Source organism: Tenrec ecaudatus, chromosome 2 (genome assembly GCF_050624435.1).
Source record: "Tenrec ecaudatus isolate mTenEca1 chromosome 2, mTenEca1.hap1, whole genome shotgun sequence".
Lineage (NCBI taxonomy): Eukaryota > Metazoa > Chordata > Mammalia > Afrosoricida > Tenrecidae > Tenrec > Tenrec ecaudatus.
In genome coordinates, this window is record NC_134531.1 from 165,012,568 (window position 1) to 165,027,729 (window position 15,162).

General features: G+C 46.5%; 1 protein-coding gene across 1 annotated transcript in view; it reads left to right on the top strand.

Moving 5' to 3' along the window:
• The first annotated feature begins 2,587 nt into the window (after positions 1 to 2,587).
• The window catches only part of MRPL22 (mitochondrial ribosomal protein L22), a 35,484-nt gene continuing 22,909 nt past the window's right edge, over positions 2,588 to 15,162 (top strand). Inside the window, exons 1-2 of the mRNA XM_075541880.1 lie at positions 2,588 to 2,673; positions 2,755 to 2,803. Coding sequence (XP_075397995.1) covers positions 2,652 to 2,673; positions 2,755 to 2,803 — 71 coding nt within the window. The 5' untranslated portion in view covers positions 2,588 to 2,651. The remainder of the gene's footprint in view (positions 2,674 to 2,754; positions 2,804 to 15,162) is intronic.

The following is a 15,162-nucleotide window of genomic DNA, read 5'->3' on the forward strand; positions in this document are numbered from 1 at the left end:
GGGGCGGGTCCACCCGGAGCCCCGCCTCCCCGCGGCCGCCGCTACGGGGCGCGCGGAGGCCCAGGCCCTGTACGCGCCGCCTCCGCGCAGCAAGGAAACGGAGCGAACCCAGCCCTGGGGTTAAGCATTCTCAGGCCCCCAAGCAAGATCGCGTAATTAAGGGGTTAATTCGGGGAAGTCTTCCACCCACTTTGTGCGTGCGTTCCTGGGACCCGTCTGATCATTATCCTGTCAATTACTGTTTTGAGCGCTGCACGCCAGACATTTTGCTAACTCTGGAGTTGCTTTAAAGAAATCTACAGGTGTCAAGAAGCGGTGCGCAGGGTGAAGAAAGGCCTGGCTACCGATTTCTAAAATGGCAGTTATGGAAAACGGAGGAGCACCATTCTACTCTGGCTTACATGGCGTTACCATGAATTGACTCTTACTTGATAGCAAGTGGTATATACAAGAAGCCAATTAGCAACAAAATGATTAGAGGGTGAATCAAACAAAGTAAACAAGGAAAATGTTCTGCAGTGGGTGGAAATTCTGGCTCTGCGATTTTGGTACGCAAAGATTAAAGAGAATCAGGATGGAGTCGCTCTTTTGATTCACACTTGATCGAATGAACTCTGAGAAGGGAGCTATATGTGGTAATTACCATGGAAGCAAAAAATAATAAAAACTCACTTGTGGCCCAACCAAGCAAAGATGCTGTGATTCTTGACTTTAACTCCTCTTGCTTTGTTGGCATTGGGAATTTGCGTTCATGCATGCCAACAACTGAAAGCTGAAAAATCTATCCCTAATATAGAGGGCACACATATGAGTTTATTAAGATGTCGATACAGATACCAGCTTTGGAGACATCCAGCTCGAGATTGACCATAGGCTTTGTCAGTTGTTAGTGGAGAGAAATTAAAAACCACAAAACCAAAGCCACTGCCATAGAGTGATCTCCAACACATAGAAATCCTCTAGGGCACAGTAGAACTGCTCAACAGGGATTCTCTTGGACTGCAAGGTCAGCTATTTGAAACCAGCTGCTCAGTGGGAGAAATGGGCTTTCTATGCCCGTCAACATTTACAGCCACAAAACCCATGATGGTGATTTTACTCTGTAATATTGGGCGGCGAGGAGTCAGAATCAACACGACAACAGTGCGTTTCTTAGTTATAGGGATTCTGCGGCTGTAAATGCTTAGCTAAGCAGACTACCTCATCCTTATTCTGCAAAGTGGTTGGTGGGTTCCAATGGTCTTCTCAGCTACCCTACGTTGTTACCCACGCTCCTGGACAGAAGACAGTTATTCTAACTCAGTTTCTTCATTTGAAGAGAAGTGGTAATCGATGGTGTGGATTGTTGTGACGAATGCGCCCAGTCTGCAGGGTTTATGTATCGTCGGCAGTGCCTGATGAAATACTACCTCATTTCTTAGTGGTGAAGCTGGAGATGAATACGAGCATCAGAGAAGGCCTGGTGGCCAGGTGGTTATGCATTGGGCTGCAATCTCAAAGATCTGCAGTTCAGAACCAAGAGCCATTCCGCGGGAGAAAGATGGGTCTTATAACTGCCGTAAACAGTGGCAGTCTAGGAAACTCACATGGAGACTAATACCTGTGCTGCAGGGTCGCTAGGACCTCGACTCAACGTCAGTGAGAGCATCAAACTTCGTATTTGAACTGCTTGCTCTTTTTTTAAAATTATTATTTTATTTTTTTACATTTTATTAGGGGCTCATACAACTCTTATCACAATCCATACATATACATATACATACATCAATTGTATAAGCACATCCGTACATTCTTTGCCCTAATCATTTTCTTTCTTTTTTTTAAAATCTTTTTATTGGGGCTCATAAGGCTCTTATCACAATCTGTGCATACATCAAAATGAGCAAAGCACCCTTATACATTCGTTGCACTCGTCACTCTCATAATTCACCTTCCACTTGGGTTCCTGGAATCAGCTCGGTTTCCCTTTTTTTTCCCCCATCCCCCTCCCTCGAACTGCTTGCTCTTTTAAAGAGCTTCCACACCTAGTAATCCTACAATCTAATAACCTTTACAAGTGCGAGCCATATTAAAAGCTCACTGCCGTTGTGTCGATTCTGCCCACAGTACCCCGGTAGGTTTACAAGGCTATGCATCTTCAGGGAAGTAGAAAGCTGGGGAGAGGTTGCTGGGTTTGAACGGCCGATCCTGCCTGTAGCAACCCACTGCTCAACCCACTGCAGCACCGCGTCTTCTTGGACACCGGGAAATGGATCTGACGTTACAGTTCTCCCACCACGGAACCCCCTCAACCACCAGGGCTCCTCCGTCTGGGCCGGAGGGATAGTTGTTTCTATATTTTACTGGCCCCAAAGACTTGTTGTGACTTGTCCATGGACTGTTTCCCTGGTTCTGTCACTTGTGGAGCGGTTTCGCAGTTTTCCTGGGTTCCGGGGATTTTTGGAAACCCACTGGTTTGCGCCTTTATGAAATCATTTTCCAGCTCGGCTCATCCAATCACACTTCAGGTGCCCGCGCACTTCCGTGGTCTCCATGACAACAGCGGGTGTTTGGGAAGCGGAACTTCCGGAAGCGGAGGCGCCCGGAGACGCGCGCATGCGTCCTGTGGTGCCAGCGTGCGCCTTCGGAGGCTTCGGTGGAGGCTGGGAAAGATGGCGGTGTTGGGGCAGCTGGGTAAGGTTTTCTTAATGGCTCAGTGCGGGGCGGGGGAGTTGAGATGGGAGTCTGAACGTGCGGCTTGTGTTGGTGTTGCAGGTGCTTTGTGGATGCAGAGCCTCAGTAGCCGGGGAAACTTGGCCTTGGGGTAAGTGTCTCCTTTGGGGTTACAGATGTGGCCACGGCCTCCATTCCAGCCCGTCAGTCGATTATTGAGCTCGTATGCACTAGGCATTAAATTCTAGGCCTACCGAGCCGTCCAGGGTTACGCACTCATGGGACATGGAAGCTTTAAACTATTCAAAACATGGTTTGGGTTGAGGGCCAAAGCATTTTTTTTAAAAAGCATTCTTTTAAGATTAAACCCACCGTACACCTATGCTTAACCTACTATGAACATCATTTCTTTAAGATTGGGAGATGTAATTGAGTTTAGGATTGGTAAGAATTCTTTCTCTTCCCATTTTTTTTGCCTTTTAACTTTTTATTTATTTATTTGCATTGCTCATGAGATTCCAATTACAAAGAGAGAAAGCATCTGCGATCTGAGTGGCCATGTGTCCATCCTTGGGTGTAACTAACAGGGACACCTTGATTGGCAGCGTCATAGCTGCATCCAATAGTGAAGGGTTAGTTTTTGCAGTATGAGTTCCAAGCACTTTATTCAATATGCAGAAAACACAAACTTACTTGCCAAAACTGAAGAGGACTTGAAATATTAACTGATGAAGATCAAAGACCACAGGTTTCAGTATGGATTACATCCTCTGGGACAGCCGTGATCTCAGCAGCCACATCTGCACACAGAGAGGATCTGTTTCCAACCAAGGCTTACATACACCTGGCCATTTAAGCCTCTCTAACCACATGTGTAACAGGGAGGGGTTGTACAGTAGGCATATGCAAGACAGGAAGGGAACAAGCTAGGGGTTATACACACCATAGGCAAGTTCCCCCCCCCCCTTTTAAAAAATGCTTTCTTTTCTGCCTTACAGTTTTTTCTCGGAGATCATCTGCTTTCTGATCAGTGCATTCGGCAGCATCTGCTTACTTTAGTTCATAGGCGGTGGAGCGAGTGTTGTGAATTCACTGGAGAAAGTTACTTTGTCTACATTTTATTAGTGCCTGCCTCATAGGATTTGAGGGGCCCCTGGTGTAATGGGGTTTGCGTTGGGCAGCTAGTTACGGGGTCAGCAGTTGCAACCTACTAGCAGTTCTGTGGAAGAACGAAGAGGCTTTCTGCTGCCATAAAGATTTACAGCTTCAGAAAGCCTCAGGTCGCCATGAGTCAAAAAGTGACTAGATGTCAGTAAGTTTGATTTGGGTCATAGAATCTGTTTTTTGATGGAGACCCAAGGCCCATCTGTGGGCAACTGGACTTCCCCTTACAGAAGGGTTGCGGGGAGGAGATGAGCCAGTCAGGGGGCAGTGTGGCAACATGCAACTTTCCTCTAGTTCTTTAATGTTTCCTCCCCCCACTATCATGGTCCCAATTCTACCTTACAAATCTAGCTAGACCAGAGGATCTACACTGGTACAGATAAAAAAAGGTGGGTAGAAAGGGGGAACCGATCACAATGATCTACATATAACCCCCTCCCTGGGGAATGGACAACAGAAAAGTGGGTAAAGGGAGACCACTGAACAGTCCAAGACATGAAAAAAATATATAAATTATCAAGGGTTTCTGAGGGACGGGGGACAGGGTGGAGAGGGGAAAAATGAGCTGATTCCAAGGGCTCAAGTAGAAAGCAAATGTTGAGAGTGATGAGGGAAACAAATGTACAAATGTGCTTGATACAATGGATGTATGTATGGATTGTGATAGAGTTGTACGAGCCCCCAGTAAAATGATTTTAAAAAGAAATATCCAGGGGGAGGGGGGAAAAAAGGGAAACCGAGCTGATTCCAGGAACCCAAGTGGAAGGTGAATTTTGAGAATGATGAGTGCAACGAATGTATAAGGGTGCTTTGCTCAATTGATGTATGTACGGATTGTGATACGGGTTGTATGAGCCCCAATAAAAAGATTTATTAATTAAAAAAAATAAAGGAAAGGGGAAGAAAAATGAAAATAAATTTTGATCGAATGCAAAAAAAGAGATATCAGTAATAAAAGTAGATGTGTTTCTTAAAAATATATATTTTTGAGATTTAATGAGCTAATGAATATGCAAGGACTTATTATAGTGGATGAGCACATGATGTAAAATAATTTCACATTAATTTTTAGCTTCTGTCAGCATAAATTGCTAACGAGTTTTCATTTTATTTGGCTCTGCCTTGTGTTCTCAGTGGGATGAAGAGGAGGACTAAGGAAGGAAAAAAACAGCACTGGCCCTTAGGATTTTCCAGCTCTTTAAAAAGTTTACTCTGCCCCCCTCCCCACCCTTTGACATGCTGATTTATGAAGGGGTTTCAGAAAACCTGTGGGGAAAAGCCCTTTTAGTTTTGACTGTTGCTCTTTCTTTGTGATGGCCATCTTAAAGTCCATGTCTCTGAGCCCCTTGCCATTGTGGACCAGGTTTCTAGCACCTTGTCTCCCTCATCCTCCTGGTCTTGACTCTAATACGATGTCCACTCATGCTCCCAGCCAAGCACGAGGTCTGATTGGCTGGTGGGCACACCTCTTGTAGGAAGGTGAGACCTTATCTCTTGTGTCAGGTAGAAGGAATGGATGCCAAGTTTCCCTCACTAAGCTCTGACTTTCTTATCCTTGTCTTCTGCCGTAGGCTGGCATTCCTTGGAGATTGCTATGTGTCTGTGTCAATCTTCCTGTGGATCTAGGAGTTCTCAGTACAGGGATCCCAGGTCCAAAGGATGAAGTTTACAGCTGGCTCTTGTTTCTTGGTAGTAAGGTCCCCTCGTCTCTTTTTTGTTAGGTTTAGTGTTAGGGCTAGGGTTAGACTTCGGGTTAGGTTTAGGTTTAGTGATGGGGATGGGTTAGGGTTTTGGGTAGGGTTGGTGGTAGGGTTGGTGTTAGGGTTAGGTTTATGGTCCGCCACATCTCGTTTAATTTCATTTTCCATAAGTTTCTGACCTCTCACACTTTGTATTGGTAAGCTTGCGTTTGCTCGCTTGGCATTTCCAAGCTGTGCCTCTCGTCCTGTCTACAACCGCACTCCTCCTCATCGTTTAAACCCTGCTCCCATGTCCCCGTTTTGGACGTCCTGAGATCCGACTAAAACATCGTAATTTCTCCTCCTCTTAGTGTGTATGTCTGGGATCCTGGCCTTCTGGATAAGTCTCTGTCTCCTTCACTGGCACCGTGGAGAGGGAGGGACCGTCCTTGCTTCTCTTTGCCACCCCGACCCAGGGTCTTGCACACAATGCACAGGGTTACTGTTTGTCGATTGAAGTTGCCCTGCCCTGACTTTTGAGGTGCGCTGGTGGTCCAGTGGTTAAAGTGCTCAGCTGCCAACTGAAAGGTCCGTGGCTTGGACACACCAGCTGCTCTGCAGGTGAATAACATAATGTGACAGTCTTACAGCCTTAGAGACGCCATGGGGCAGTTTACTCTGTCGGAATTGACTTGCCAGGAATGAATTGGCTTGGGTTGGGCTTGGCACTGACGTCCTTGGATACTCTGGGCAAGTCATTGGAGCAGTTTGACTTCAGTCTTTTCATCCACCTCACATACACAAGAGTGTCGGATCTGCTCGATAATTTCTAAGACTCCCTCCAGTTCTTAAGTTGTGTGGTTTCATGAATCCTCATTCTGGACTTCCTCATGGAGAAGACAAGTCCATATGAAAGTTGAGTGTGAGAAATAGAGATAATGCATGGAATAATCATGTGAAACCTTGAAAATATTAGTTTATTGTTGAGAAAATACACAGCAAAGTATGCACCAATTTTCAGCCGTTCTCACATACACGCTTCAGTGATTGCATTCTTTACGTCGAACCGCTCACCCTCCTTTTCCTCCTTTTCTAACTTCTGTGTGTTTCCTGCTCACGCTCTGCTTTTCCTGCTCTCTGTGTCTCCTCGCAGTTTTATAGTCTCTTGCGATGGCCACACAAAACTCACAGACAGTACTCGGGTTGCCAGAAGCCAGGAGCAGCAAACAGGAAGGATACCGTCAGTAGTCCAAAGCAACTCCTTCCTTCAACCAGACGCCAAGTCTCTCTCCAGGCCTCAGCCTCTCAGCCAAGTGGTGCCCTGGCCTCTGTTTCCATGGGCCAGGCAGCCAGGGCTGCTCCTCTGTTCTGCCTCGTGGTCTCCTTGGCTTCAGCCTCTGGTGCCTTTGGTCTCTTCCTGGCTCCTTTGGTCTGTGCCGAAGTCTCCATTCAGCAGTCTCTGGCGCCTCACACGTACACTACTTCCGATTGTCCTAGGATTTCTCTCCCCTCTTACTGAGACAGCTCATCCATCTGAACTTTGTCTGTGGATAGGTGCTGCTTTATTTTGTGGTTTTTTTTAACTCACAAGTGGTTGGTTATTTTAAGGTGTGTATACCTCTCTATTGTTGTTTTCCTTAGAGACTTTTATATTGTTTGGCTGAAAATTGAGCCATGGGGGTGAATTCAATTCCAGACCTGAAAGGTCACTGAGGGTTATAGTCAGGGGTTCCACTAATGTCTATCCAGCCAGTAAGTTTGGCCTTTTTTATGATTTGGGATTTTTTTTTTCTAAATTTTTATTCCACTCTTGCCAGGACCTTCAAACATCAACCTTTCAGAGCAGTTGGTTAGTGGTAGCCAGGCACCATTGATTTATTCTGGGCTCAGGGTCATGGAGACTGATGTGTGCGTAGTCCATTAATCCATAGGACTAATTGTTTGCACATGTCTTGGATTTTTTAAAAACTTCTTTTCTCCAGATGGAGAGAGACCAATGGTTAGACCTTAGATGACCTCTCATGAACTTTTAAGACCACAGTCACTACCCACCGAAGTCGGATGTAGCACATTGTCTTCATGAATTATTTCATGCCAGTTGACCTTGGTGCTCGAGACCATGGTCTTGATTCCCCAACCTCATAACTCATTTCTGTAAGGTGTTTGACGATATCCATGAAGCTTTTATGACACTGTCCTCTGTATGCTCTACCACATTCATCTCATCTTCTTTTCTGAGTTGTTTCTTATTTAACATAAACTCACTGCCCTCTAAGGTTCCTATCTATTCTTTTGGGTTACATTGTCAGTTTCTTTCATGCGTAGTACTCAGGGTCGACATTCTTTACTAGTTAAACTATTGTTTGGTTTTAATGACTTCAGGGGATATTTTTGGTTAGGTTTAAAGATTTACTCAGACTATTTACATGTGTACACCGCTATGTTTATACCTCTATCCATTGCTTTGCTTCCTAGGTCCTTTCTCTGTTTCCTTTTACCTTCCTCCTGCCCCACTGTCACTTTCTCCTTATTTCCACCTCTTGGTACCTCCTCTTAGCTAGTGTGCTGCTGCTCCGACCCCACCCCATCCTGTCTCCTCCTTGTTATTGACTCCAACACCCCAGGTCTCCAGTCCATGATATTGGCCCATGTACATATATTTATACAGCAATACACTGAGGTAGGAGATGAACTTCAGGCCTCTGCTCATACCCTCCTCAATACAAAAACACTTTGTTCTAACCAATTGGCAGTCTGTGATGTACACCCTTCCGACACAATGGCTGAAGACAAAATGGGTGCATAAGCAAATGTGGTGAAGAAGGTGGATAGTGTCCGATTCGTAAAAGATATCGTGTCTGGGGTCTTAAAGGCTTGAAGTTTCACAAGCTGCCATTCAGCAGTGAAGCAACAAGTCCACATGGAAGAAGCACACTGCCGGTGTGATCATGAGGACGCATAGGGATCAGGCAATAGGCCTCAGCAGACACTAACAAACACAGACATATTGTTGAGAATGAGTGGGGCTGGAGCAGAGATCCAAAGCCCATTTGTAGAGAGTGGACCAATCTCCCCACAGAGGGGCCACAGGGAAGGGATGAGTCACCGGGGTGCAGTAAAACATTGATGAAACACTATATTCCCATGGTTCCCTGAGGCTTCCTCACCCCCCACTGTCATGGCCCCAGTGCTGCTTCTCAATTCAGACTAGACCAGAACACGTACACAGGAATAGATAAGAGATGGGAACTCATGACACACAGAGTCCAGGAACAGGAGTGGGAATAATGATACCAGAAGGGTAGGGGGACGAGGGGGAGAGGAAGGGAGAAAGGGGGAACCGATGGCAATGATCAACATATAACCATGCACCCCTCTACAGGGGGAAGAACAACAAAACACGGGGGCAGGGAGACAGCGGTCGATGTGAGAGATGAAAATAATAGCAATGTACAATCGGGGTTATGAGGGTGGGGGGAGGGTGGGGAGAAAAGAAAAGGAGGGCTCAATAGTAAATGTCTAGAAAAGAATGAAGGCAACATATGTACAAACATGCCTGATTCAGTCGATCTGTGGCTTGTGATAAGAGTTGTACGAGCCCCCAATAAAGTGATTAACATAAAGAGATTTCCTCAGCCTAATAGTTTCAGGGTCCATCTGCGCTCCAGAACTCCAGAAAGCCTGGAGCCCAGGAGAACTTGACATGTTCTGATGCCCTGCCCTTTTGGTCAGGTTCTTCTAGGAGAACTTGACATGTTCTGATGCCCTCCCCTTTTGGTCAGGTTCTTCTAAAGAAACTGATCGAGCAGGAAATCCTAAGAGAACATCTAATTCAGTGGCTGGACACGTAATTGTGTAGAGAGGCCAGGCAGAAATGGGACCCAGGTGAAGCAGTCGGTGTGGAGGAGGGGCCTATGGCAGCCGTAGGGCACAGTCCTCGTCTAGACAGTGATGTGGGGGAGGAAGGGTGCTGACGCCCGAGTAAGTGTTCTCAGGCTGTAGTTAGTAGGAGAAAATGATTTTCAGCTTTTGGATTCCAGGCCTTTTACTCTACTGGTGGATCCGTTTAAGAAGTTTTGTGGTGGATTTAAGATTCCACAGTTAATGCGTGGCAGATAGAGGATCAGAGCAAACCTTTTCTGGTTTTAAGTACCCTGTGGAATAGTAGTGACGGGCCCGGGGGTGGGGTGAGGGGGCTTGTCCGGGGAGTGGCTTTAGAAGAGAGCGTTTTCAAGCTTAAGCTTAGACTAAGAGAGCATGTGGTGGTGGTTTACAAGTAGAAAGGCTAGTGTTAAAGTTTGAAAGTGCTAATGACTGATTTGTTCTTAGGTTACAATGCACAAGGGAATCCAGGTTGGTAAGATGAATTCGGTTAGCGGAAACATGATGATTTGTTGTTTGATATAGTTGAATAAATGCTGGACTAGAGGACGTGGTGTCTGGTGAAGTAGGGGCTCCTTGGAAACGAGGACGCTCCTCAGTGAGATGGTTTGACAGTGGCTGTCACAGTGGGCTTAGCTATGAGGACCCTGTGACGACGGTGTGGGACTGGGCAGTATTTGTTCTGTGTCCACGAGGGTCACTGAGTCCAACAGGAGCCGAATCTAGAGCTGAATTTCATTAGGTCTTGAGCAATTTGCTTAGCTTTTCAGAGACTCCGTTTACTCATCTGAAACAAAACAAAACAAAAATGTAGTTCTTGTCTTAGAGTCATTAACTCCTTTTTTTTCCTTTTAAAAGTTGTATTGCTTTAGTTCTTTTTTTTATTAATCATTTTATTAGGGGCTCATACAACTCATCACAATCCATACATACATCAATTGTGTAAAGCACATTTGTACACTCATTGCCCTCATCCTCAAAACGTTTGCTCTCCACTTAAGCCCCTGGCATCAGGTCCTCATTTCCCCCCCTTCCCTCCCCACTCCCCTCCCTCATAAACCCTTGATAATTTGTAAAATATTATTTTGTCTTATCTTGCCCTGTCCGACGTCTGCCTTCACCCACTTGTCTGTTGTCTGTCCCCTAGGGACACATGTAGATCCTTGTAATCGGTCCCCCCTTTCCAACCTATCCTCCCTCTACCCTCCCATTATTGCCACTCTCACCACTGGTCCTGAGGGATCATCTGCCCTGGATTCCCTGTGTTTCCGGTTCCTATCTCTATCAGTGTACATCCTCTGGTCTAGCCAGACTTGCAATGTAGAATTGTGATCATGATATTGGGGGTAGGGGGTGGGGGGAAGGAAGCATTTAGAAACTTGAGGAAAGTTGTATGATTCATCATTGCTACATCACACCCTGACTGGCTCGTCTCCTCCCCGAGACCCTTCTGTCCTTTGAGGCCATGAGAAAAACTACAAAACATCCTCCCAGAAAAATGCATATTGCATTCATAGCTTTGCTTATGAGTCCTCATCAGTGTGGGAATCTGCACTGGGATACGGAGCTAAACACTTGGAGCTTACAGCGCTGAACGGTGGCCCCCAGGAGTGGGTTCGCTTCTTGGTTGGAAGGTGTCTAAGGGTCATAATCTTGAGTTCTACTATTCACTTTCAGACAGGTAAGTCTGATCCCTTCTGTAAATTTGAGTTTTTACATCTTCCTCTCATTCTGATTGCAATTTTCTATTGTGTGCTTGGTCTGAATGGTCCATGGCAGTAGCGGGACACCCTCTAATTCTCTGGTCTCAGGCTAGAGGAGGTTATGGTTCCTGTGGTCCATTAGTTTCCTTGAACTTGGTGCCAGTGGGTCTCGCTTGTTTGGTTTGGATGGCACTGAGAATTAGGTGTTGACTGCTAGTCACAGAGGGTCAGCACTTCAAACCCACCAGCTGCTGCTCGGGAGAAAGCTGAGGCTGCCTGTGTCCATAAGGATTTGTAGTCTCTGAGTAGGGTCACTACGAGTCAGAATGGACTGGATGACCGTGGGGCTATGTAGTTATTTTGACCCAGTTAAGTTTGGGAATGACTAGGACTGTGACAGAAAGGGCCATATTGAGTAAGTCACAGCATCGCAACCCGTCCAAGGAGCTGTGCTGTCAAGCGAAAGAAGAAAGAGAAGTTGCTGGAGAGGATGAGCTGCATCTGTGGCCTAGGAGCGGGTTTGCGGCTTGACGCTGGGAGGTAGCAGCTCACGATGGTTTGCTGTGGGGACACGCAGGAGAGGGGAACCACTTCAAGAGGGAGAGAAGGAAGAAAGCATTGCTGGAGCAGTTCCTCGAGCAGGTGGGAAGCCATGGAGTCTTGGGGACCAGGGATGAATCCACCTCAGGTAGTGGCATAGGCAGTTCCCGCCACCTAGAGAGGAGGGAAGGAAGTAGTAGGGACGCAGGGCACAGAGGCAGGGACACCGATGGATTAGGGGTGGAAGCTCTTGGTGATTCTAGTTTGCAGCAAAATGAGGTTATCAGCAGAGAGTGAGAAGGCGGAGTTTGGGCAGCATGGAGCAGAAAGGAAATTTGTCTGGAGGACCTGGGGTGGTGGTGGGTGGTAGATGGAGTAGGTGAGTATGCTAGGAATGCCAGGCAGCCTTAGTCCCACTTGAAGCTTTTTCATAAGTGTGTTTACTTTAGGCATTGGTCTTGACATTCCTGGCTCCTGTGTTGTAAAGACCTGGTTTGTTAATGTGTGGCATGCTAACAGGCACCTGTTGGAACAGAGCTCATGCCCCTTGTGTGGAGAAACACAAGCTGTTTTTTACTGTGACTTTTGCTAGTAGTGCTTCTCCTCAGGGAGTGGTCTTTTCCCCCAGTGGACATTTGTCATTGGCTGGAGTATTTTAGATGCCACAGTTAGGAGGAGACAAAGTGCTACAGGCCAGAGGTACTGCTAAACACCCCCCAACTCGCAGGACAGCCGCTTCATGGAGCATGATCTGACCCCAGTGGTCGTAGTGCAGAGTCAGAGAGACAGCCTCTCGTGTCAGCACAAAGTCCAGAGTGGCCACCATTTCATTTCCTTTGTTTGCTAAACTCCCATTTCCACCTTTGATTGTCCTTGACTTTCACAAAGTAAAATTGTATTGAGTTATGAGAATATCTGTACCACTTTAATCCCTTTATAGTAGAATTTAATTGAGGCAAGAGGGAAATGTTCTTTTGTTCAGTCTCAAGTGCAGATCCAGATGTGGGCTTAACTTAAAATGTTACCAGAAATAAATTGGGAATAGAGAATTTTTTTTTTCCGCCTTGATGAGTGTCATAGCTTGGGACTCTCAAGATTGAGCCTGAGGCCAGTATCGTCTTCCTTGGGGGCTTGAGTGTACCTTGTACTGACTTGCAGAATGATCTTGGAATAATAAGTAGGAGGTTATTGTCTCTTCCTAGCTGTGACTTTAGAAGGGTTCAGATGTGTCTCCTTTGGGCTAACTCGTAGTACTAAATTTCGGTTTCTGTCTGTGCGACGTAGTCAATTAACAAGGACTTTGTAGCCACTCTGCCCTCTATACTGTGGCTCCAATCCCAGTTTAGAGGCGGTTCTCTGCTATGTTACTGGATCGGGTTAAGGTGGAATCGAGTTCTACCTTTGTAGAGGATGTGAACCTTGGGAGTATGGTTTGCAGGAAGACAAAGACCATACCTTCACATAAAAATGAGCCATCTTGGAAGCAGGGACACCCCAGAGGTCCTAGGGCCATCAGAAGAACCACCAGCAGAGCATGTTCTGAGATCGCTGTCTGAAGTGCCAGGCGGTGAGACCAGAGGCCCCAAAGCCTGTGACACACAGACCATGGGACAGAGCAAAGGAGCCAGACATTAACTCCAGAGGCAAGGAGACCATGCAGCAAAAGAGAGGAATAGCGCCAACCTGACTGGCTACCTGGCTGGCGGAGGTCAAGGCTATAGGACCTCGTGGCTAGCAGAGGTCAGGGGTTGGTGTGCACCAATGATTGTATCCTAATCAGTTTCTTTAAAAAAAAAATCATTGTATTGGGGGCTTGTACAACGCTTATCAAAATCCACCCATCTATCCATCCATCCATCCATCCACCCATCCATCCATCTACCCATCCATCCATCCATCCATCCATCCATCCATCCATCCATCCATCCATCCATCCATCCATTGTGTCAAGCACATTTTACATTTGTTGCCCTCATTCTCAAAACATTTCTATTCTACTTGAGCCCTTGGTCTTAGCTCCTCCTTTTTTCCCCTCCCGACGAACCCTTGATCATTTATAAATTATTATTTTTTCATGTCTTACACTGTCCCATGTCCCTTCACCCACTTTTCTGTTGTCTATCCCCCAGGGAGGGGGTTATATGTAGATCATTGTGATTGGTTCCCCCTTCCTCCCCCACCTTCCCCTTCTCCTCCTGTTATCGCTACTCTCTTTAGTGATCCTGGGGGATTTACCTGTGCTGGATTCCCTGTGTTTCCAGCTCTTATCTGTACCAGTGTGCATCCTCTCGTGGTCACCTGCTAACTTCCCTAGTTAAGCCCCTTGATTGTGCCTCTTGACGGTGTGAGTTCTCGGTGGGCATTGCAACAAACTGTTGAACCCAGCAGAAAAGAAGCCTGTCATGGGAAGAATGAATGGTTGGTGTGCCAAAGGGTGAGGAAGGAGGTCTGATTCCGACCTCTGGGCACTGGGGAAGCCAGAGGCCATCTGATGTGGCCGTCTGAACAGTTCTGACAGTCCACTCCCTGCATTGATGGCTGTGGGCAATATAGCAGGAGATAGTGAAACAATCCTCTTCACATGTGGCAGGTAGAAAATATCAGAATGCGAGTAAAGAAAGGTTGGTGCTGCGCCAGTGTACCCCGCCGTTAGTGTGGGCACTCTAGAGAGTTGGTTCACCCTTCACTTCCTTCCCCAAATGGACAGATGGACCAAACGACTGCCATAGGGCTGGTTCTGACTCAGCGACCTTCTGTGGACCTGCTCGAGGGTTGCAGAGGCTGTGCAGCTGTGCGGAAGCAGGCCGCCTCATCGGTCTCCTGCGGAGGGGCTGGTGGTTCTGTATGGCCAGTCCTGTGTGCAATCAGCAGTCCAACTCTGAACCCACCCGCCCTAGCTGCAGAGGCAGGGGAAAGCCACAGCGGTTTAATGGACTCCCCACTACATGAAAAGCTTCTTACGTATAGTATGGTAATTGAATTCAAAATGATAGAAGCTGATATTGGATGCCTTTTAGGCTATCTGTAAGTTTCTCTTTATTTTGTTTTTTTTTAGCCATTTCAATTTATTCTCCAGAATGCTAACAGCACTCTGTAAACTAGAGCTAAAAAGACTACTGCCATCAGGCATCTGTTGGATTTGAAGTGTCAACCTTCCCGTTTCCAAGCTGAGCATTTAATCACCACCAGGACTCTTGTGACATGTTTTCCAAACCAAACTCACTGCCATCTAGTCATTTCTGCCTCATAGTCACCTGTTTGGGATTCCAGATCTTTAGAGGAGCAGTCAGCCTCATCTTTCTCCCACAGAGTGGCTGCTGGGATTGAACCACTGACTTCGGGGTTAGCAGTCCAATGCTTAGCAGACAGTATCAATTTTGCAGAAGGAAATGAATCCTAGCAATAACATGCTATCTTTTAAACGAATCTTTTAAATTGTACAGTTGTTATTGAGAATATCCACAGAAAAAGACACCAATGTAACCATTGCTACAGTGCCATTCAGTGTCGCTGGTTACATTCCTTGGGTTGTCTAACCATTC